Source organism: Polypterus senegalus, chromosome 17 (genome assembly GCF_016835505.1).
Source record: "Polypterus senegalus isolate Bchr_013 chromosome 17, ASM1683550v1, whole genome shotgun sequence".
Lineage (NCBI taxonomy): Eukaryota > Metazoa > Chordata > Cladistia > Polypteriformes > Polypteridae > Polypterus > Polypterus senegalus.
Genome location: NC_053170.1, coordinates 19,097,234 through 19,122,459, shown reverse-complemented (window position 1 = coordinate 19,122,459; position 25,226 = coordinate 19,097,234). Strand labels below are relative to the sequence as shown.

Genomic DNA, 25,226 nt, shown 5'->3' with positions numbered 1-25,226 from the left:
TCAGGCACTATATAATAGATAGATCATGTAAGGCACTATATAATAGATAGACAGATAGATAGATCATGTAAGGCACTATATAATAGATAGATAGATCATGTAAGGCACTATATAATAGATAGATATATAGATAGATAATGTAAGGCACTATAGAATAGATAGATATATAGATAGATCATGTAAGGCACTATACAATAGATAGATCATGTAAGGCACTATATAATAGATAGATAGTGCCTTACATGATCTATCTATCTATTATATAGTGCCTTACATGATCTATCTGTCTATCTATCTATCTATCTATCTATTTATCTATCTATCTCTATCTATCTATATAATAGATAGACAGATAGGTAGGTAGAACTTTTTAGTCTCGAGTATATTCAGTTTTGCAAAAGCTCAAGAAATACTAAACTTTTATGTGTACTTTTAAACACATAAGAATGTCCAAAAGAAGAAAACTTTTAACTTGGCTAAAGGTACAAGAGCAGTCCCAGTGAGATGCCCTGCTGTAGGTATGAAGGGCCCCATTAGGGCCATTTTGGATTATTTATTTATTTTTTTTGTATTTTTGTGTAGCCCAAAAATCACACAAAGATTGCCACAATGGGCTTTTTTTAACAGAGCTTGTCTATTGACAGCCCCCAGCCTTGTCTCTCTAAGAAGACAAGAAAAAAATTCCCAAAAAAACCCTTGTAGGGAAAGAAAATGGAAGAAATCTCGGGAACGGCAATTTGAAGAGAGACCCCTTTCCAGGTAGGTTGGGCATGCAGTGGGTGTCAAACAAAGTGGTACACACAATACACAGAACACAAGTAATCCTCAAATGAATGGAATGACCAGTCGACGTAACCAGTTAGTCTTTAGGGGTTTGGAGCGAAATCCCACTCAGATTTTAGGAGAATATGCCAACTCCACATAGCCAAAGGCCACATACAGATTTGATTCCCAGGATGGTGTATCCATAATGCAGCTGCTCCAACTACTATACTACTGGGCCACAGTCCTTAATATAATTTAAGCCATTTCAAGCCATCCAAGATGGAAGGCGTACTGTTAAACATGCTGCTAGGAATTTCTGGTGGCCATAATGGAAATGATGCCTTTAATAATTGAAGAAACCTCAGAAGCCGACATTCAGGGACATAAAAATGAATGAAGGGCAATGGAGGACATTACTTATTTGAGAAGGTGTTCCCCCAGGTAAGTATTAGGCAGCAGGGAGAAGTATTAGATTATGGTGCCCACCCTGACACGTACTGTACTATATTAGGTAGGCCTTTGTGGGGTCCTTTGGACCTTGAGCTGTGCAGAAAGGGGCTGCAGGGACATTAGACGTCACCAGAGGGAACTCTCAGAAGACTGACCTAAGAGTTCCAGAAGGCATTCACGGTCCTGGTGGGCAACCTAGCAAGTGAGCGTACAGTAAATGCTGCCTCCCGTCATTAGTCTGCTGAGCTTAGAGTCGGGGGGGTCCGTTGTTGGCAAGAGGATGGGAGGCCTGAGGTGCTGATGGGGTGCAGGAGGTTATTTGGAGGAGTGCTGACTGTTAAGTTATTACTCTCAGTACTCTGCATGTATATTTAGGACAAATCCTGTGTACAAAGGCCTAGTGGGCTGCAGCTTATTTGCTTCTCATTTCTCTTTCTCTTATTTATTTCTCTTCTCTTTGGTTTTGTGTCTACTCTTTTAATCTTCTTTTCCTTTATAATAAAAGTACCCCCTTTGTGGTGGACTTTTTCACAATGTTTTGGTATCTTAAAGGTCCAGGATCCTTACCTATTTGTCATTTGTGCACCAATTCAGTAGTCCGGCACCCCCCAAACACTTTTATTTGACTTACGTTAATCGTCGATCATTTTATCCATCCACTCCAAGAGAACCCCAGACCTTTGATCAATCATCAATGAACCGAGCCACCCTAAACTTCAAGGGGAATCCGCCATCCAGAACGGTTTATGGCTTGACCCCCCAGTTGTTTCCAGGCCCACCATCTTTACAATTTTTGTGTTTGCCACTGCTAAGTGGAATCTGCATGTTCTCCCTGTATCTATATGGGTGTTCTCCTGGAACTTCTACAACCCTCCATGTTAGGATAAGCGCCAATTCCAAAGTGGGCCCTATGATGGACTAGTGCCTGTCCAGGAATGTTTCCTGCTGTGCACCCAGTACTGAAAGGACATGCGCTGGTCTCCTGCCACCTTTAATGGAGAATGAACACGCACCGGCCACTTTATTAGGTACACCTTGCTAGTACCGGGTTAGACCTGCTGTAGTTCTTCATGGCATTCAGCCAAGTGCTGGAAACATTCATTAGGGACTTTGGTCCATATTGACCTGATAGCATCACGCAGTTGCTGCAGATTTGTCATCTGCACCTCCATGATTGTGAATCTCCCATTCCACCACATCCCAAAAGCACTCTGTTGGATTGAGATCTGGTGATTGTAGAGGCCCTTTGAGCACAGCGAACTCATTGTCACGTTTAAGAAACCAGTTTGAGATGATCTGAGCTTTGTGACATGGCGCGTTTTACTGCTGGAAGATGGGCACACTTCAGTCATAAAGGGATGGACATGGTCAGCAACAATACTCAAGTAGCCTGTGGCATTTAAACGATGCTCAATTGGTGCTAAGGGACCCAAAGTGTGCCAAGAAAATATCCCCCAAACCTTTACACCACCACCACCAGCCTGAACCGTTGATACAAGGAAGGATGGATCCTTGGATGCTTTCATGTTGTTGATGTCAAATTCTGACGCTACCATCCGAATGTTACAGCAGAAATTGAAGCTTGTCAGACCAGGTGACATTTTTCCAATCTTCTATTGTCCAATTTCCTTGAGCCTGTGCGGTTTGTAGCCTCAGTTGCCTGTTCTCAGGTGACAGGAGTGTCACCCGGTGTGGTCTCCTGCTGCTGTAGCCCATCTGCTTTAAGGTTTGACGTGTTGTGCATTCAGAGCTGCTCTTCTGCATACCTTAGTTGTAACGAGTGTTTATTTGACTTACTGTTGTCTTTCTATCAGCCCGGACCAGTCTGGCCATTCTCCTCTGACATCAACAAGGCATTTTCAACCAGAGAACTGCCACTCACTGATATTTTCTCTTTTTCAGCCCATTTTCTGTAAACCCTAGAGATGGTTGTGCATGAAAATCCCAGTAGATCAGCAGTTTCTGAAATACTCAGACCAACATCCATGCCACGTTCAAAGTCACTTAAATCACCTTTCTTCCCCATTCTGGTGCTCAGTTTGAACTTCAGCAGGTGGTCTTGACAACGTCTACATGCCTAAATGCATTGAAGTGGTGCCATGCGATTGGCTGATTAGATATTTGCCTTAACAAGCAGTTGAACAGGTGTACCTAATAAAGTGGCCAGCGAGTGGGTGTTATAAACGCAATTTAGGTTAAGATGACAGCCAATGCTGCGGTGGGCTGGCACTCTGCCCAAGGTTTGTTTCCTGCCTTGTACCCTGTGTTGGCTGGGATTGGCTCCAGCAGACCCCCGTGACCCCGTAGTTAGGATATAGCGCGTTGGATAATGGATGGATGGATGGATGACAGCCAATAGGCATCCCTCTAGTGGTCACATGAGATCTACAAGGCAAAGCTGGTGAAGTGAGGTTCAAATAGTAAGATGGTAGTGAGGACAGATCCCTACAGTCCTACACCAGGGGGCAGCACTGCCTTCCTAGTCTTAACTACACAGGGTCCAAACCAAATGGCGCTAAGGGGCAGGGGGCCGTGTGAGGGCTCAGGTTCAGCCTAAGTCGCCTCGCCTCACCTCACAGAAGGCGTATTCTCGGCTGCTTGAATGTGACTTTCATTTTTTTCCCATCGAACAAATGAGATGCTGCATTTGTTGCAGATTAGAGACAGAAAAACAAAATAAATTTACCGCGATTTAAGAGTGACATGGCCGTTAGCACCGCGTCCTCTCACCTTCTGGGACTTGAGCTCAATTCCCAACACAGCACCCGACCATATGCATTTGCATGTTGCCCCCCACGTTTATATTTGGTACTTTGACACTTTAGGTTAACACGGTACTTTAAACTGTCGTGGTGTGCATGACTGTGCCATGTCTATAACCTGAATGTATGCCAGATCTTTACCAATATGAATATTATGAAAGTTTCAATAGCACTGTGGCTCAGGGGCCAGTTTTCCAGGTTCAATCCACCACCCTGAAACGATTTCTGTAAAATGTATGCAAATCTAAAAACTGTGGAAGGCAGCATTTGGACCCTGACCTGCTGTTATTAATGTGTTATTAATGTGTTATTAATGTGGGTCTTGTGCAGCCCTAAATCCCTCTGCATGTTACAGGGGCCTGGCCATTTGGGGTTTTAGACAAAGAAGTTAAACCCCTGTGATAAAGGCGCTATATAGCACCCGACCCGGCACAGACTGACGCAGAGGCATGTGTAAAATTCACACAGGCTTTATTAGTTCTTCAGCTGTGGGACACGTCTTCCCCGTGCCACACAGCTCAAACACAGTCCCAAAAGCACTAACGCACAAAAGCAACAACTCTTCACCTTGCACCACTCCTCCTCCTCCTCCTCTCAGGCAACCTCTTCCTCCCGATTCTGACCCTTTAGTGGTGGAGGCTGGCCCGTTTTATAGCCCACCAGGTGATTGACCACCTGGTCCCAATTGCACCTCTGGGTGGGGCTGATGACTCGTCCAGCCAGGTTGTTGAGTCTTGGCAGCGCCCCCTAGCGGCCACCCCAGCTCCCACCCAGGTTGTGGAGGACTCCATGGGGAATCAACATCGGCCAGGGAGGCTGCCACCAAGCGTCCCGGGGGAGGTATTGAGCTGTCCATGGTGGCTCCCCTGGAACATATGCAGCAGGGGCGTCCCGGCCGGGCATGGGACCCGGCTGTCCATCACACCCCCTAGTGGCCCTCTTAGACCCAGTTGTGAGGGTCTCTGTTTGTCAGCATCCTCCGATGGTCTTCTTTTGCTTCTGCCACAGACATTGTGACCTTTTGTCCTTGTCGGTTAATTAAAGAAGGATCTCATTAGGACACATTTGTGTCTGGGTATCCTATCTTCTGGTTCTGGTGACAATCAGCCGCTGAATGTGCAGCACACAAGGGAAGAAAGAAGAGCTCATCCTAGCATTGGCGTTAAGCCTCCTCTGTGCCTCGTGGGCAGCTCAGGCCGGCCTCGGCACCACAGAATCTCAGTGTCACGTCCACCCTGCGTCCCATGTGGGCAGCTCCTCTTGACGTCAACGCCAAGCATCCACTGCAAGCAGCTCTGCATGGCGTCAGAGCCGTTTGTTCTCGACGTTAGGTGTGTGGCATCAATGTCAGCTACCCTTTACGTGCCGTGAACACAGCCTGGCATTGGCGCCGCTCCCTTGTGTGTCCTGCATGCTCGGCTTCAGAGCCACTTGCTTTTGCCATTGTGTGTGCACGGCTCTGCTTGACGTCAGCCATTACGCAGTTGTTCCAGGCATCGTGTGCCATCTGATTACAGCGTGCAACGGCTGAGGCCCCTCATTAGTGTGTGGTAACGGCCCGGCCTGATGTCAGTGGCGCACATGCATGATTACAGCCCTGTCATTTTGTTCCTATTGTTAATCGGCCTGCACTTTCTTCTGCTCTCTTCGGACTCGCCTTAATGGTTAGCGCTCCTATGGAAATGCAAGGCTTAAGCAGAAAGCTTACAAGTTCTGAGAAGAGATATCCTAGCGCCTAAAAATATGCCCGTCTTTAAAAATGCAGAAATGCTCTTGTGTTTGTGGTGGTGGGAGGGGGGATCACATTTCTAAACTTCTCCAGTCTACCGGCAGCCCCTTCATCCCACATACAGAGAAAGATGAAGAGCCGGTGATGCTTAATTGAGAAGAGAAGGCGCGTGGAAAAGGAGCTAATTTATTCAAGACGTGCTAACAAGAACAGCGTGGTACAAAGGCTGGGAAAACAAATGACGGGGAAGGCGTTCGGCACCCCAGTTCAATCCTCAGGTTGGGTGCCTGCATGTTTTCACCCTGGTCATCTCACACAATCCTCCTAAAACCAGAAGCAAAGCTACAAGGGTGCCCCTCGAGGACAGACCCCCCCCACCATGCAGAAGCAATAATGCAATCTTGAAGGGTGACACCCCCACCCCACCCCGGACCTAAAACTTGAAAGGGGGAAACGTACCTTACTTCAATCATCATTAAACCAAGAGGATGAAGACGTCAGGGGAGGGCTCCCCAGTTCCTTACTTTGATCGTCACTAAACAAAGTGGATAAAACCTTCAAGGGGGAGCCCCCTGAACTTTACCATCAATCACTTTTAAATACAGCGGCTGAAAACTTAAAGGGGGACCCTTCTTGCCCGGACTTTAGGTCAATCCTCAGTAAACCAAGTTGCTTTGCTGTTAAATAGACAGGCCAACTCTAAATTCACGCGATGCGACATAACACACCCTAAGGCTGCCAGTTTGCACCCAGTTGATCCAGGAGAGAGCCCAGCTCCTAGCTGACTTTGAACTGGGAAAATTAGGTTTAAAAAGCGAATGGCTCGAGTGGGAATACGAGAATACGAGACAGACATCCTCACTTTACCTGGGACAGCTGGGTAAATTCCTCACAAAAAGCACAAAGGCCTGTCCTCCCAGTAATAACTTCAGTCCCAGTGGCTCTCAAGGGGTTTCATACCAAGGAACGGCTTGCCAAAGACAGCAGTCAGGTCTTATTGTAAATCCTGCCAGCAAAGTGACAACATTTATTTTACTCCAGGTATTCATGTGAAAAACACTTAACATTATGGGGGTAGGGTGGCACAGTGGGTAGCGCTGCTGCCTCACAGTTAGGGGACTCGGGTTCGCTTCCTGGGTCCTCCCTGCGTGGAGTTTGCATGGTGTCTGCGTGGGTTTCCTCCCACAGTCCAACGACATGCAGGTTAGGTGCATTGGCGATCCTACATTGTCCCGTGTGTGCTTGGTGTATGTGTGTGTGTGCCCTGCTGGCGTCCTGCCCGCTGTTTGTTTCCTGCCTTGCGCCCTGTGTTGGCTGGGATTGGCTCCAGCAGACCCCTGTGACCCTGTAGTTAGGATATAGCGGGTTGGATAATGGATGGATTATGGGGGTAGCAGGAGGGCAGCCTCACAGCTACATTTGAACTCAAAAGCCCACTTACTCGCTTGGTTTGGGGGTCCGTTTAGGTACGATGTAAACCAGATTTGCAGCCAGTCTTTTCCATGTGAGCATGCGGGGCTTAGCCCTGCTAGCCCAATTTGAGTTTTATACTCATAGATTTCAGCCAGTGGTCCTGGGTTCCTTCTCCCCTGCTCACGTGTAGATATTTCTCCATGCACTCCGGCTTTGAACCCAACACCATTCAGGACGTGCGTGTTAAGGTGCTTGGAGAATCCAAACTGATCCTGTGTGAGAGAAACACCACTTGTGTTTTGTTCTAAGAGACCCCCTTCTCTTTGACACCCACTGCACGCCCAACCTACCTGGAAAGGGGTCTCTCTTTGAACTGCATGGCAATGCACAGAATCCTCGTTCCAAGGGTGCTTTGTGTCTGATTCTGTCCGGACAGGCGCCTGCATTACTGTATGTGGGGATGAATTGGGCTCCGTGTAGTAAGCAGTATGGAGAAATAGGACACTCAGGGAGCCTGGATGTGTGTGATTTGAAATGCATATGAGTTCTAATTGTGGTAACAGCTACAATTCCTCCGTTTAGAACACTGCAGCTGGTGGGCACATGCTGTTTCAAATCTAAATATGATGTAGAGTTCAGTTATGTGAAGCTGGGAGGCTTCGGTTTTTGATTTTTTTTTTTTCTATAAAACCATTCATTCATTTTCTTAACGCACTTATTCTAATTCAGGCTCACAGGGAACTGCAACCCAACTGTAGATTTAATATCTGGCCGTCATGGGGCAGACTCGCCTACACCCTCACAACACATCCACACAGTGACAATGAACTTAACCTGCACATCTCTGGTATTCCCAGGGAACCTCAAGGACTAAAGGACGACATGCAAAATCTGCACAGATTTGAACCCGGGGCTCTAGAACTGTGTCGTCTCCTTTAATATCATAAACATTGGATGATTTTCTTTGATGTAATGAACTGCCACACTTTTCCTGCCTGTTTCCAGGTCATCTTCTTTTCATTTTTTTCTGCTGTCTATCATAACCGTACACCATCTCCCTAGGATGGCTTTCTTGTTCTTTTTCCCTGTTCTTCAAAGAATTTCAGAAAATATATACATTTACTTTCTTCAGGTTTCTTGCTTTATTTTCCCATTTTGTTCCTGTCAAATGATTTCCTTCCTTTTTCTCCAATATTCATATAAAGGGATACAGATATATATATTTTTTTTAATATTTTCATGATTTCTTTTCTTCACCTGAATATGAATATGAATATTAAACTGCATCAGGCCCTGGAAAGCAGCCCTCCAACTTGCAGGGAGAACACCTGAGGGTTGATGGAACTCCAGCCACCATAAAAACTTCACGCAGATCCAAAATGGCAGACAGGACTCCTTTCTGCTCTCCACAGGAGAAGCTCTGCTGCATCCACCCATAGGAAGTTCTCCTCACACAGTGAAGGAGATGATGAGAGCCCTCGAGAGCCTCCTCCCTGGGAGAGCTGAAGGCACCACAGAGCCAATGGAGGTCAGGCCTGTTGGCATGTTGTTCTGCCTGCCTAAGGTAAAGTCATCCCTGATGGAGGGTCGCAGGAATCGTCGGGTAGAGGGGTCCTTTCATCGGATTGGCTGGCCCAGCGCTATCTCAGCTGTGGAATGGCCAATAGGGGGAGGCAGCTTGATGGCTGAGGTCTCCAGGACTCTAAACAAATCCAAATCATCTTATGTGATATCATCTACTGTTGAATTCTGCTACGTACTTGTAATATTTTTATTTTACTGTTATGCTGTACTGCAGTGGGCTGGCACCCTGCCCAGGGTTTGTTTCCTGCCTTGCACCCTGTGTTGGATGGGATTGGCTCCAGCAGACCCCCCGTGACCCTGTAGATAGGATATAGTGGGTTGAATAATGGATGGATGGATGTTATACTGTATTGAGGATTACTTGTGTTTTGTTCTAAGAGACCCCCTTCTCTTTGACACCCACTGCACGCCCAACCTACCTGGAAAGGGGTCTCTCTTTGAACTGCCTTTCCTAAGGTTTCTTCCATTTTTTTTCCCTACAAGAGTTTTTTTTGTGATTCTTCTTCTTAGAGAGTCAAGGCTAGGGGGCTCTCAAGAGGCAGGGCCTGTTAAAGCCCATTGCGCCATTTTCTTGTGGGCTATACAAGAATAAATTGCATTGCATTGTATTGTATTGTTGTGTGGTGCTGAGGTGTTGCCCATTGCATGGCAGCACTTGGCTCCTAATGGGGATCCCGAAGTGTTTCGCGCCATACCGGTGTATGCTCCCTAACCTGTCCTGACCTGACCTTCACCTCTCTTACAACAGACATCATCCATTAGCTGTGCCCACTTCTTCCAGTAGAGGGTCACAGAGGTTTGTGCCTATGCTGGATGACAGTCCTATATGGGACACACTGACACTGAGCCAGTTTAATTATAAACATCTCTTTGGGGTGGTGGTGGCATAGCGGTTAGTAGTTCAAATTCTGTGTTGACAGAAGGAAAATGATTATAAAGCACATTTCTTCTTCTGAGCTTACAATAGATAGATAGGAAAGGCACTATATGATAGATAGATAGATAGATAGAAGGCACTATATAATAGATAGATAGATAGATAGATAGATACTTTATTAATCCCAAGGGCAAATTCACATACTCCAGCAGCAGCATACTGATAAAAAAATATATATTAAATTAAAGAGTAATAAAAATGCATGTAAAAACAGACAATAACTTTGAATAATGTTAACGTTTACCCCCCGGGTGGAATTGAAGAGTCGCATAGTGTGAGTGAGGAATGATCTCCTCAGTCTGTCTGTGGAGCAGGACGGTGACAGCAGTCTGTCTCTGAAGCTGCTCCTCTGTCTGGAGATGATCCTGTTCAGTGGATGCAGTGGATTCTCCATGATTGACAGGAGTCTGCTCAGCGTCCGTCTCTCTGCCACGGATGTCAAACTGTCCAGCTCCATGTCTACAATAGAGCCTGCCTTCCTCACCAGTTTGTCCAGGCGTGAGACGTCCTTCTTCTTTATGCTACCTCCCCAGCACACCACCGCGTAGAAAAGGGTGCTCGCCACAACCGTCTGACATCTTATTTCAGATGCTGAAGGACGCCAACCTTCTAATGAAGTATAGTCGGCTCTGTCCTCTCTTGCACAGAGCATCAGTATTGGCAGTCCAGTCCAATTTATCATCCAGCTGCACTCCCAGATATTTATAATTATAATTAATAATTACTATTGTAATTACAGTGAATTTGGAAAATACTGTATATAGACTCATTAAATTTCTACACACTTTATTGTGTTGAATATTTAGTTTTGAGGGCGGCACGGTGGCACAGTGGTAGCATTGCTGCCTCACAGTTTGGAGACCCGGGTTCGCTTCCCGGGTCCTCCCTGCGTGGAGTTTGCATGTTCTCCCTGTGTCTGCGTGGGTTTCCTCCCACAGTCCAAAGCCATGCAGGTGAGGTGCATTGGTGATCCTTAATTGTCCCTAGTGTGTCCTTGGTGTGTGTGTGCGCCTTGCGGTGGGCTGGCGCCCTGCCTGGGGTTTGTTTCCTGCCTTGCTCCCTGTGTTGGCTGGGATTGGCTCCGGCAGACCCCCGTGGCCCAGTAGTTAGGATATAGCGGGTTGGATAATGGATGGATATTTAGTTTTAAATTGATACATTGGTTATTTATTTTTGCCCATCACTGCACCTTTAAAAGGACAAGGGTGTGTGGTTGGTATATTTGTGTGTCTGTCTGGTTGCTATGTCTCTGTCATTTCAAAAGATGGCGCATCACAAGCATTTGTAATAATGCATTTTATTACTACAAATGCTGTAGAGGCACCATCTGTGGGAATACTACATGCACATTACAAAATACATTCGAAGATGGTGCACTGCAAATGTTAACCCTGAGTTTTGTATTGGTTACTTAGATTTCAGCTCGTCTTATGTGGGACGCTATCCACTGACCTTAGGTGAAGACTGGACTCCTTTGGTGTCTCTTTGGAGAATCCTTGCGTACCGCTGGTTTGACTTTGTGTTGCTCATGGAGTCCTGAATGAGGCACATTACCTGCATTGTGAGGGAGCGTCAGTTACGGCACTACAGCCATATCCGGCTCGCAGGATCTTCATTGTTGAGGACCCGAGTGGTTGGACCAGACCAAGGGGACACCCAAGTAACATCTTGCTCAGCAGATAGATGGTCATTTCTGGAGGGTGGGACTGCACCGCATGTCTGCCTGGTGGGCTCCAAACAGGATCCCTACCTGTTTCGTCGTGTGGTGGGTGAGGCAACGCACTGTACCAGTGCATGCTCCCCAACTTGACTTGACTTATGTGGAAAGCACAGATAGACTACACTCAATAACCCATAATGACAAAGTGAAAATGTGCTTTCAGAAAGGTTTGCAAATTTATTAAAAATCAAAAACTGAAATCTCTCATCTAAATAAGGATTCAGACCATTTACTGTGGAACTCGAAATTGTGGCCGGGTGCTTCCTGTCTGCTTTAATTCTCCTTGAGATGTATCTAGAACTTGGTTGGAGTCCACCTGTGGCAAACTGACATTGTTTAGAAAGGCACACGTGGACCTGTGTACAGTTTATAAGGTCCCACAATTTACACTGCATGTCAGGACAAACACAATTCTCTGTAGACCTCCTTGATGAAACTGAGGTGAGGCCTAGATCAGGGCAAGGGGATAAAAACACTTTTTTATGTGTTCCCAAAAGCACAACGACTTCAATAATTGGTAAATGGAAAAAGTATGAAACCACCAGAGCTCTTAGTAGAATAGAGTTGATCGTGAGGCCAAACTGAGTTCCCAGGCAAGGAGGGCCTCGGTCAGGAAGGTGATCAAGAACCCAATGGTCACCCTAACAGAGCTTCAGAAGTCTTAACCTGCAGTAAGGAAATCCAACTCAGCAGCAATCCATCAATCAGGCATTTATGTCAGAAGCACTCTTGAGTAAAAGGCACAGGACAGCCCCCTTAGTATTTGCCAAATGGTATTTAAAGAACTGTGAGAGCGTAAGGGAAACGATTCTGGTCTGACAAGACAAAAATTGATCTCTTTCATCAGAACTGCAAACACTATGTCATCACTTACCTTATACCATTCTTGAAGCACGGTGGTGACAGCAGCATGCCATGGGGGTGCTTCTCAGCAAGAGGGACATGGAAACTGGTCAGAATTTAGGCAATGATGAATGCAGCTAAACAGAGAGAGAGATCCTTGAAGAAAAGCTGCTCCAGAGTGCACACTACGTCTGACTGGAGAGACGATTGACCTTTCAGCATGATAATGACTCAAAGCATACGGTCAAGACAACGCTGAAATGGCTTTGGCACAAGCTTGTGTCCTTGAGTGGCCCAGCCAAAGTCTAAACTTAAACCGCATCGAACGCGTGTGGAGATGCCTTACATTTTTGAAGAAGCCAGTGCTTTTGTACATTACTAAGTGCAACAGAGTTAAGCCACAGTGAAATAGAATGAAACATGGTTTTTTAATACATGGCAAGTTACTGTTTAGAATATGGCAGAAAGAAAAAAGAAGAAATTCTCAACTATCATTGCAGAGAAACTGAGTAGACAGCAAGAAGGGGATTTATAAGACTACAGCTTGGTCTTGAACACCATTGCCCCCCACTTATTGGCCACTAAGCTTAAAGACCTGGGAGTGAACATCAGGGGGGGACACAGGAAGGTGAGTGGGTGCAGGATTTTCTAACAGGCAGGCCTCAGGTGGTGAGAGCAGTCAACTGCTTCTCCAACACTTTCACTCTCAACACATGAGCTCCACAAGGCTGTGTACTGAGTCCTCTGTTGTACTCCCTTTGTGTGACCAAGCAGAGCTCCAACATCATTTTTAAATTTGCTGAAGACACAATGGTCTCAGGCTTCATTTCCAACAATGACGAGGAGGTCTATCTGGATGAGGTAGAGAACCTGGCAGTATGGTAGCAGGCTCATAACCTCACACTGAATGTCAGCAAGACCAAAGAGCTAGTGGTGGACTTCAGGTGGAAGCAGCAGCAGCAGATCTATGGACCCATCAGAATTAAGAGAATTCCTGTTGAGAGGGTGAGTGGCTTCAAGCACCTGGGTGTACATCACTGAGGACATGCCATGGAACCAACACAGGTCAGGAAGGCAAGACAGTGCATTTATCTCCTGGGGCAGCCGAGGAAATTCAAGGACTCCCCAAATCATTTTAAAGACATTTTTACACTGGCGCCACAGAGAGTATCTTAACACAGAGCTGCACTTAATGGTTTGGGAATTGCTCAGTCCAAGACCACAAAGCCCTGCAGAGAGTGGTGCGTTCAGCAGAGGACAGCACTGCCCTCTCTGCAGGAAATCTACACTGAGCGCTGTAGGACCAGGGCAACTGAAATAACGTTGGACTCTACCACACCAGCAACAGACAGTTCAGCCTGCTCAACTCAGAGAGACGGCTGCACAGCTCAATGGCAAAGACTGAGAGATTCAAGAGGAGCTTTCACCATCAGGATCCTGAACTCTGACATGCTGACAAACATTCGAACCTAAAACGCACTTTAACTTACTGCACAGTCACTTTATACTTTTTACTGTTTTGCTAAATTTTAATCTAACTTAATTTAATTTTATGATAATAACTATGGGGCTTCGCTCGCCAACACCCCCCTGGCTTGCACTGTGCGCCAGCCACATCACATCTCTGCTGCTCGCGTATGTGGATTTCACTTTCACCAAACAAGAAATCTTTTAATTCTCGTGGATACGTCTCTTCATTGGGAAGAAACACTACTTGTCCCTGATGGCAACACGAATAAAACGATCTACAAGTCTCCGACTTAAAGTTTGAATCTCAACGATACATTCGATCTCTTTTTGATGATTCATTATTTCACAGAGTAATAATTTCAGTTTGTTTGCGCTAATGCAATCATTTTTTGAGACTTTCGAATTTTAGCACTTTCATTATCTCTAACCTGCTCTGCATGTGTATCACGCCAACATTTTTGAATTCTTTTGGACGTTCTACTTTGTCATCTACTCTTTGTCTTTTATTTCCGGCCCCAGGAGTGGTTAAATCTCTTGGCACAAAGTCTCGTTTCACGGGATGTGAAAGTGTCTCTCTGAAAAAGTCACGTCTCATCCCAGGCTAAAAAGTCTCATCTCGTCCCAAGATTTATCTATACTAATAAAAGGCAAAGCCTTCACTGACTCATCACTAATTCTCCAACTTCCTGTGTAGGTAGAAGGCTGACCCTATCTTCACGAAATTTGGTAGGTGGCTTCCCTGCGCTAACCAAAACCGATGTACGTACTTATTTCAGTGGTATGATGCCACTTTCGGCCGCCATATTGAAGTTTCCAATGTCACTAATTCTCCAACTTCCCGTGTAGGTAGAAGGCTGAAATTTGGCAGGCTCATTCCTTACAGCTTCCTTACAAAAGTTGGGCAGGTTTCATTTTGAAATTCTACACATAACGGTCATAACGGTCAACAACGTCCTCCATGTTGAACTTTCTTATTCATGGCCCCATCTTCACGAAATTTGGTAGGCGGCTTCTCTGCGCTAACGGAAACCAATGTACGTACTTATTTCGGTGGTATGATGTCACTGTCAGCCGCCATATTGAACTTTTCAACAGTCTTTGTTACTTATGGGCCCATCTTCAAGAAATTTGGTACACGGGTTCCCAACGCTAACTGAATCCTACTTGCGTACATATATACGTCCATAGCCTGCAGCTCGGTCACCGTGTGAGGCGGTGTTGGTTCCCCCATCCCAACGCCTCCCACGTTGTTGGCTGCCTGCCTATATAAGGCGGTCTGTCGCTCCAGTCTCTTGTTCACTTCCTTGCTTCGCCACGGGACTCGCGTCTTCCTGCTGATAACTACAGCCTTTTTATTTAATCCACGGCTTCTCTGCTGTTTTATTGTTCATTTATTACGATTCTAGTTATTGTGTAGGTATTTTAGACTTACTTTACATTGTTCAGGTACTCATTTCCTTTATCGTTCCAACCGTACCCCGATTAACATGTCTATCGAGGTGATCACCATCGATCAAAGAACTGTCACTTACCGAGTGGTTTCCATGCCCGGAGATGGCACCTACCTTTTCCATTCTTTTTGTTACATATTGCACGGCCATATCAGGCTCACTCTTGATATCTGGAGAAACATTGTGTCTTATGTAGTGAATGACTGGGACAGGTTCAAGGTGTGGACTGATGACGGTACAGGATATAATTATACTACACAGGAGCACTAGAAGAGTGAAATGCTTAAGCCCGTCACCTATGCATCTGCATGTGAGTTGATGGCTGCCGCTGAATTGTTCGGTTGTCGCTTTCAAGTGTACAGAAATGGCCAAATATTTTACACCTTGTGACAACCGCCAATGCCTCTTAAACATCTTAGATTCACAGGTGACGATTTCAGTAGTGGACACTTTGATGTTTATGAATGTTTAAACTCTCAAAAGCTGGATGTGATTTTATCGCTGAAGTCGGTTGTGTGCTTACAACGCTTGACAGATGATGAATGTCTCTTCAACACAACAAGTCCTGTAAATACTGTCATAATTGAAACAAACCATGAAACTCAAACCAATTATGACAATCCAAGCTGTGAGATTTGAAACAAGATTACTGTTCACATGGCCAACTGTAAGTTACATGCTCAAGAGTAAGCTCAGCGCACAGCTTGGTCATATTACAACCGGAGGGCCGAACTCACAATGTGGTATACAAAGAGATCCTCAACAAATAATTATTGGTATATTTTCCCTGTTTAAAAAGGTTTAATTTTCTTCTTAATAAAAATTTTAAGGCAGTACTTCGACGCTGTGAAGCACGGGTATTTTGCTAGTTTTATTATAATAGAGTGATAACATTATAACATCATTACATTTATATTGCGCTTTTCCTTGCGACTCAAAGTGCTTTATACACAGTGAGTGGGGAGCCACTTCAACCACCACTAATGTTCAGCATCCACCTGCATGACGTGACAGCAGCCATTTTGCGTCAGTAAGCTCACCGCACATTAGCTGTTAGGTGGTGAAGTGGTGAGAGATAGTTAGCCAGTCAGAGGCAGGAGATGATTAGAGGGCCAGAATGACTAGGCTGTGGTGAGCAATTTAGTCAGGACATCGAGATACACCCTGCTCTTTACAAAATACCAGAGTCAGGACCTCAGTTTTACGTCTCATCCAAAGGATGGCAAAATTGTTTAAAGCACAGCGTCATCGTCACTGCACTGGGGCGTGGGATCCACATTCAGACCACAGGGTAAGTGCCCCCTGCTGGCTTCACCAACACTTTGTTCAGCAGCAAGCCAAGATTTCCCTGCACATTGTGTAACTGTGTGTGTGACAAATAAAAGTGTTGAATAAAAACAAAAGGTAGTGTAAGTGATGGCTGAGATACTAGAATTTCAGTCAGCAATGACAAAAGAGTCAACACTTTTAAAAAGTACATAAATATATGCTTTCTTACATTAATCTCTCTCTCATATATATATATATATATATATATATATACAGTAATCCCTCGCGATCGCGGGGTTACGTTCAGACCCCACCCCTCCCCGCGATAGGTGAAAATCCATGAAGTAGAAACCATATGTTTGTATGGTTATTTTTATATATTTTAAGCCCTTATAAACTCTCCCACACTGTTTATAAATATTCCCCGCAGAGTTATACAGTATAATCCCTTTGTATTCTCTTAGATATTAGGTAAGATTCATTGAAATTATGTATATAAAACACACTGTTTATATACAATAAAACATAAATATTATTTTAAAGATATTGAGTGGTTCCGATAGCACATATGTTACAGCCATTACGATAGACATGCCACCAGCAATAAATACGTACAATACAAGAAATAGTATACAGTAAATGTTTGTACAGTGACACTAAACGTACGTACATGTACTAAGTACTGTAAGTAGAAAATTAATTATGGTTACTCACCAACAATGACACGATGACTTGTCCGATAACAATGAGTTTTATTTTACTGCACAACAAAGGAGCCACTTCAGGCGATTGTGTAGCTCTGCCGTTGTTCTTCTTCTGGCAGTCTTCAATCCAAATCCCTAAAGCAGATTCCATCCGGACTACTGCCTTATTACATCCACTTACAACTCGTTTTGCACCCTGATTAAAAGGACACTGCGGCCGTAGAGCTTATATTCCTTTCCTACTTTTTAAATAAAAAGAATCGTAGCCTTCAACAAATCCAAAACGTTTACCTTTTCGGCAATCATTAACATCTTCCGTTTGCGCTTGGGCACGGCCCTGAAGCAGTAGCAGATCGTTTTGGAGCCATAATGAAGGGCTTGACTATGCACAAAGATAAACACAAAAGAGCACAACTCTTTACACAGCGAAACACATTGATGCTGAATGAGCGAGACGAGACTTCCTGGTTAACAGTGCATTCAGCAGGCGGGAACTTAACTGCGTGCTCTGATTGGTTAGCTTCTCAGTCATCCGCCAATAGCGTCCCTTGTATGAAATCAACTGGGCAAACCAACTGAGGAAGCATGTACAGGAAGTAAAAGACACATTGTCCGCAGAACCATAAAGCAGCGAAAAATCCGCGTTATATATTTAGTTATGCTTTCATATAAAATCCGCGATAGAGCGAAACCGCGAAAGTCAAAGCGCGATATAGCGAGGATTACTATATATATATATATATATATATATATATATATCCTGGAAACGAAAAGCAAGGTGACGATACGTGATCTTCTCGGAAGACATTTTGAAGACCCGCAAGACAAAAAAGACTGGCCACGGAGCGTCTCGCGGGAACCGTAAACATGAGACTTGGTGCCATGAGATTATCCCAGGGCCGTCTCGCGGGGACGTGGAACATAAGATTCTTCTTCTTATCAAATAAGACCACAGCCAGCCAGCAAAACATTCAGTCATGTAAAGCCACGTGGCACACACAGATCCTGTGCTCTCAGCAAAGAAGAAAGAACAGTGCGGAGAAAAGAGACCCAAGGAGCGATACATACGAGCATACAGAGAAAGGTACAGAATATGAAAGCAGTAACAGTTGAAAGTATTGTAGCATCCCAGCCAAGCTGAAGCCTTTTTTGTTTTAAGTGACTGTTAGGTCCGATCGAGGGAAGGCAGAGTTCAGCACGGCAGACTGATAGCTGGGTGCTGATTGATGCGGTAAGGGGGAGGCGAGACCCGTGTGAAGAGGGGTTGGAGAAGGTGCTAGAAAGTTGTGTTTGGGGTTACGCAGTCGGCGATTGTTAAAGTAGAACTTTTGTGACTCTTTATTACGTCATTCGCTACAGTATCAAAAAAAAAAAAAAAAAGCACAGATCACATTGACGCACGCAAACAAAAGGAAATTAGTTTAAGTCAGAGAATTTCAAAAATGGGGTTTACCTCACATAAATTTATTGGTTACTTTGCAAAAGAAATGATTTACTGCTGATGATGTGGATTGTTTTGTCTGTGCTGAAATTCCAAACAGAGAAACCTATCCTGAATTACAGTACAAAGTCATTAAACACGTCTCACAGACCTCATTAAAAAGATTCAGCATATTGGGTCACGAAAGATTCCAAATATTGTTTTTACAGAAGTCCTGAAATAAAAGTGAAACTAATAAAATAGCAACAATTCAAAGAAAAAAAAAATCTTTCAAGTGTGTATCCGGAAAACCAAACACAGGGTTTGGTGAGCGAAGCGAGCAGGGGGCGAAGCCCCCTAGTTCATCATAAAAACATTCCCAGACAACAGCAAATACTTTGGGTAGTTTAAAATAAAAGTAATAAGTCAAGAAAGTAATAAAACATGACTATCTTTGTTCACAAACCTTTATTGTAGGTGATATTCTCTTCCAGTTATACTATATGTGCTTTGGCAATCAAGCCGTTGTAGCGGTGGCCCTTTAACGAACTGACATGCACTTTGTTTTTAATGTTTTCACACAAACTTCCAAATCAGGTGTTTATGGTCCACTGAAAACGCACAGTCAACCGTGACATTCATTACTGTCATTTACCTTTATGTCATGCTATGAAAATGTCAAAAAGAAAACAAAGAGCCTAGACTGTTAATAAATATGCAGTTTATCTAGTGCGGTTAGCATTACACAGACGAATGCTGCCAGCATGAGTTCCTGAATCTGGGCTTTAGGAGCCGTCAGCCTGCCTGCAGAGTCTACCTTAGAATATGTCTTACCGACCCCGCTACTGGGACGAAAGTGTTCACGGATCTACCAGTACATGTAACGAGCCACTACAGGAAATATATGGAAGGAGCATAGCCGATTGCTATTCATCAAAAGAGGACACATTCTTTGAAAAGAACATTTATCTATGTAAGGAGTAGATAAATGCAGAGGTAAAAGGACATGTGCAGAAAATGTTGCTAAAGAAATAATCTGTAAGGATCATGACAGTATATTAAACAGAAAAGCAACTGACATTACTGAGGCAAAGTAAAGAGAGCTTCCCCCCTTAAATGTAACTTGAAACGAACTTGATCTTTTTTAAAATCTCCCTACCACCTTGACCGCCTCTCATGTATTTTTTGACATTGTGATCCTACCCACACTCACACCTCTACCTTCAAAATGGTCCACAGTGAGCTCCCCTAAATGCCCAGCATAGTTTACACCATGCTTGAAGCTTTCACAATTGCAGAAGGCTAGAGACAAGAGCCTCCCTCATGCTCCCTCTTTATTTCTTTTGCCCCTGCCATCACATGACCGTCACCTGACTAATGTTGCATGGCAACAGACACTGATGGGAGGGGCCAAAGGTAATATGCAGAAAAAGAGGAGGAACTAAAGGCAGAGCCCCAGCCATCACACCAAGACATGACTTTAAAACTCAGCCCTCATTTCTGGGCTAAATCAGCTCGTACTTCTTTACTTTTTCCTTATCGCCTCTGATATTTTGGTTAGTATGTTTTTTATAATGAAGATTTCTCTTTTTGTATGTGACAAGGAAATTGCCTCTGACTCCACTGGAGTTGGACAGCCGATCGTTAAAAGAGTCATCTGAAGAACTGTTAGGACAACTGTACTGTCCAACAGGCCTCCTTCAGCTGTTTGTATATGGAAGTGAAGCCAAAGTTAAAAGCTAGTTTAATCTATCCTTTGTCTACCACCATACTTCTTTGTCTTAATATCCCTGCCATGATTGTAGTATGGCAGCAATTCTAAAAGAATACGTCCTAGGGAGCATGAACCCCCTGCTGGATACAGTGTCCCCTAAACTGATTGTCAATGTTCTCTGTATTGAGACAGCTTATCTTACTGTATGTTACTGACCAATTCCAATCTGTCCTTTGAATATATCCATCCATCCATCCATTTTCTAACCCACTGAAGCCGAATAGGGTCACGGGGGTCCGCTGGAGCCAATCCCAGCCAACACAGGGCACAAGGCAGGAACCAATCCTGGGCAGGGTGCCAACCCACTTCCTTTGAATATATATATTTTTTAATTCATTTCAGCTTCTCATTTTCCTATAACTTTCTCCCGATTTCCTTTTCTCAGTTTTCCTTTCTTATTCATACACGTGTTCCTCTCACTTTGGGCATCCTACATTGTCCCTCTATAATTCTTTTTTTCTTGATTTTCTCAATCATACATCTCATCCTGTTGCTCTTCCTCTATTTCATAACTGTTTTATCTTATAGGGTTGTATGGTGACCCTATTTCCCCCCTTACATTCTTTATTGTGTAAACTTTAATAAAATTTCTAAATCTGATATATTTACCACTGTGTTGTCGGGTACTTTAGCGACACCACTCCTTTCTATACACCTCAATTAGACATAGTAAAGGAACAGGCAGGAGTTAAGTAACACATTTAATTAGATAGTATTGATAATATGCCCCTAATATTAAAGACATGCAGTACAATGTGAATGTTGGCAAACTATACCATTACAGCAGGGCCTCTGGCATCCATAGGTGGCTCTCAGCTTATTTTCAGTCTAACTTGCTTTGCTAACACATGGCCTTTGATTAGAGTATTGAAACAGGCCACATGCTTGACTCAGTATGGCTGCTGAGTTCTCTTTATTTGGTCTTTTCCTAATGGCCAGATGGTGACAGACAGAGAGAGAGAGACAGACAGACAGATTCAGGGGGTAAAGGCAAAGTGACCATCTTTATACCATTGTTATCACAAATCATGAGCCAATGGGGCATTGTGGTACAGAATGGCCTCTGATTCTAAACCAATCATAAACAGTCATACTTCAGACCAATAGAATTTGTTTACCGGCCCCATCCTGAGCCATTTCCCAATGAAAGCTCACAGGTACAACTCTTACCTCAAGTTGCTTTGTGTAAGCACAAAGGATGGCTTACAGGTTCATGTAAGTCCAAACACAGCCACCCTTGAGAAACCCGTTTGATACATGCGCCATCCTCCCTGCCACAAACTTCGCATCCTGAGACAGTCCTAAAGACGTGGTTGTTGGGAGGTTAAGGTTAGGTAAGCATCTAGACATTCTGATACGACATCTAGTGGAATGACAGAGACATAGCAACCGGATGGACCCACGGACACTTATCCATTTATTATGGTGGATCAATGCAGTTTAGTATTTTAAGAGAGCACACCACATCTCAAGGCAGGAGATCTTCTAACTATGACCACTTTATTACAGTCACCAGAACCTGGATATCATCATAACATACACATTTCCAACTCTTAATTTTTTGGTTTGTTAAATCTGCTACATTTCACACCTACAGCCAATCACATCACTTTTGAAAGGTTAGAGGTGAAAGTGACATGGCGTCCTTAGATCATCCAACCCATTAACTGGCAGAAACTGGCAATGCAGGAAATAGACAACGAAAAGCTTAATTCTTCATTGGTAGTGTGTCCTGCATGAACTGGCATTGCGTACATTGGTAGGTTTGTATTCTCCAAAGAACCTGCACTTTCAGTTCAGTTCAGTTCAATACAGTCTTACAAACTGCATATCAACTAAAATTACATGTGAGCTAATCTCTGCATATTCTAATCTAAACGTGAAAAAGGACTTTTAAAAAGGGGAGATTACACTTATTGGCATATCTCAGTATTCTAAAAGCATCATAATTCAATTCGAGACTAAGCCTGTCCCTTACATACTGGGCGCAATACTGGAAGCAGCCCTTGGACAGAATGCCGGTTCATGCCAGATTACATTTATTAAATTCCTTAAATTCCTTCTGATTACACAAATCTAAATTAAGCTAATTACTGAATTGGTGACATCTAATTCGCTGATACTCGATGGTCACAGTCAACAAGCATCTGCATATTTTAGTATAGGATGTCACACCGATTTTAATTTTTTCTCCGAGCTATTACCGCATTTAAGATTAAAGGGAATTGTATTTCAAACAGCTTCCATTGGCTCCCGACTGCCAAACGAGCGTTTCTGTACCCCCACCTTGTTTTGCATAAACGTTTGTCCTCTCACACTCCAGTCACAGACACCTCATTAGAAAATCGTCACGAAGCGCTTCCAATCTACTTGGAGGAAATGGCCGTGTGGGCGTGGCTTTCGAGCTTCATTGACTCCAACTGGAAGCCGCGACGGCTTGCGCGCCTTTACAGAGATCGCATTTCAGCTGATTGCTAGGCTGCCGGTGCTACTGAAGCGGTGGTTGCGGCACCCGGCCACTCACCAATACGACGACCCGCTGCGCCTTTTAGGTTTATATGGTGATCGTTGTCCCAACAATTAAACCGAGTCCTAAGCCGCGCAAACTGATCGACATCACTCTGCATACAAACGCTTCAGACGGAACCCGTTTTAGGTGATCCGTGTGTGAAAGGTGTAGCACAGATTCGCCCGTATCCGCCTCAACGCGATTTTAGCAGACCATGAAAGTGATGATTTATGGAATCGGTCTGAAACTGGGCAAATCAGAGGGATAGTCATACACTGGGCACCCTGTTTTTTTGACATAGGCTAACGGTCATTTACTAAGGCTAACGATAACTAAACTATGGAGATACTCGTCAACTAGTAATGGCTAAAAAGCACGATTTAGGACCAGTCCTGTCAGCCTTCATTATTTCGTTTTAACTTGGACATCCAGGTTCGGCAGTGTTAGCGCTGATTTGTCTAACGGACAGCAGACCCCGAGTCACGTCCTGATTCACTGATTTTATTGCAGCCGCATTTTGGCAGCTGCTCCATCCCGAGTCCCATCTTAATACACTAGCTTCTTCAGGGAATTCGACAAACACCAGTCCGCATTTTTTTTTATAAAGATTTACAACACACCTCTTGAAACGGGGAACAACGGTCCACCTACAAAAAAAGTTTCCTCGGACCAGCCTACGCCCGAAATCTTTAGACACCGTTAGAGTTCTTGATTTGTAAGAGCTCGCACCTTGTCTCAGGGGACAGCTTACATTATTACCTGCATTCATGTGCAAGATGAATCTCTGGACCTACAAGAAGCTTTATTATCCGGCTGACTAGCATCCCGCCCCACGTCTCGGTTGCTCCCTCAGCACACTTGCAGCTTATGACATCGGAGGATCGTTGAGGCAAAAGCCAGCAGCACCAACCGACGGACCACTCATCATTCTTGGCGTGCGTCCTGCCTCAGTGGACTACTTTAGCAACATATTGCTTACCGCCCCACACGAAGCGTTCAGATCACAACCAATCATCCCGACCCGCAAGAAAGAAAGCGCAACCTTTTCAGCCCGCAACATCGCTTCGCTCAAGTCCTGCACCAGCAAGCCACAATCTTGGCGAGGCGGCTTCTCGAGACCCGTTGTGGTCGCATGAGAGGCAGGAGCGTGCCAATTAAAAGTGTCTGCCGTCAATGAACACGTCGGTCATTTTACTGAGCGCGATCTCTGCGTCTGGAGAGAAGCGGCTTGCAGAGGAGCCTACGGCACCTGAATGTCAAGGCAACAGTTAAGGTGAATATCTGAAAGGCAGTCGAGTGAACTGGATCGCCTAGCACCTGTGCGAAAGAAGCACGGGGGAGCCGCGCTTGTCCTCTGAGCGAACAGGTTCACCTTGGAGGCAGCAAACCGAGGGATAGAGAAGACATGACTGAAAACAGCGACAAAGAGGGCGAGCCCCAACAGCCAGAGGCGTCGCGATCTCCGAGTAGCGTGTCCGTGCTGCCGGACTCTAAGGTGGGTACTACGGGCAAATTGGTTAGCGAAGGATGGGGGCAAGTGGGGTGGATCTGAGGCACATTCTCTAGCCTAGGTGAATGTAGTTAGGGTGGATCCAGATCAGATCACTCTTTTTTTTGTGGGGACTGCCTATGACTTCTTTCTAATAATAAAAAAAAAAATGTTTTCAAAATGTCAGGAATACGTTTCCCGATTGTAGAGAGCTGTACGTGCGCGTTGGGTCGGTCCGGTTGTTTTAATTGTTTCATTTGTTTTGAGATGAGATATTAAGAGTTCTTTACTGTACTGGGGCCTGATTAGATAAATACAGGAGTACATCAGTTAATCAGGCATTATCATCCCATCCACTTTCTTAATCTGCTAAATCTAACAAGGGGTCAACTGAAGAACTATAGCCTATCCTGACAGAATCGGGTGCACTGTTGGTCCTGGCAGGATGGCAGTCTATTGTAGGGTACACTTGCGGAAAAACCCACAGTCACTCATATTAGGTCAGGTTAGAGTTGTCAAATAATCTAACATGAATATCTTTGGAAAGTGTGACTTATCCGAGGTGCCAAGAGAATACTAACTGGGAAGAATATGCAAGGCACTAATTGTGCTAGGAATCAAATCCAATTGTTCCAGTTAACGATTATTTTATATCTCATAAGCAGTGGCTTAACTCTGTCATACAGCCTTTTTCAGGGAATGAGGTGTCCATACAGATTTAGTGGGAGATTCCAAGCTGGCTAGGAACTTTGTGGTTTGTTTCGGAGTTGGAAGGCTTAGTTGTGGCTAATATCCTTGTGCAATTGCAGGGGACTGAAAGGAGTAAGGAGACCACCTGGGGTGACGATCGAATCAGCAGACTTGCAATTTTCAGGTCACTTCTGCAACCTCTGTGCCAAAGGACAGACAAATCATTCAGAAATCCAATGTCATTGCA

General features: G+C 44.5%; 1 protein-coding gene across 1 annotated transcript in view; it reads left to right on the top strand.

The window, feature by feature from the left end:
• The first annotated feature begins 22,777 nt into the window (after positions 1-22,777).
• The window catches only part of LOC120517718 (SH3 and cysteine-rich domain-containing protein 2-like), a 44,040-nt gene continuing 41,591 nt past the window's right edge, over positions 22,778-25,226 (top strand). Inside the window, exon 1 of the mRNA XM_039740174.1 lies at positions 22,778-24,295. Within this exon, the coding sequence (XP_039596108.1) occupies positions 24,206-24,295 (90 nt within the window). The 5' untranslated portion in view covers positions 22,778-24,205. The remainder of the gene's footprint in view (positions 24,296-25,226) is intronic.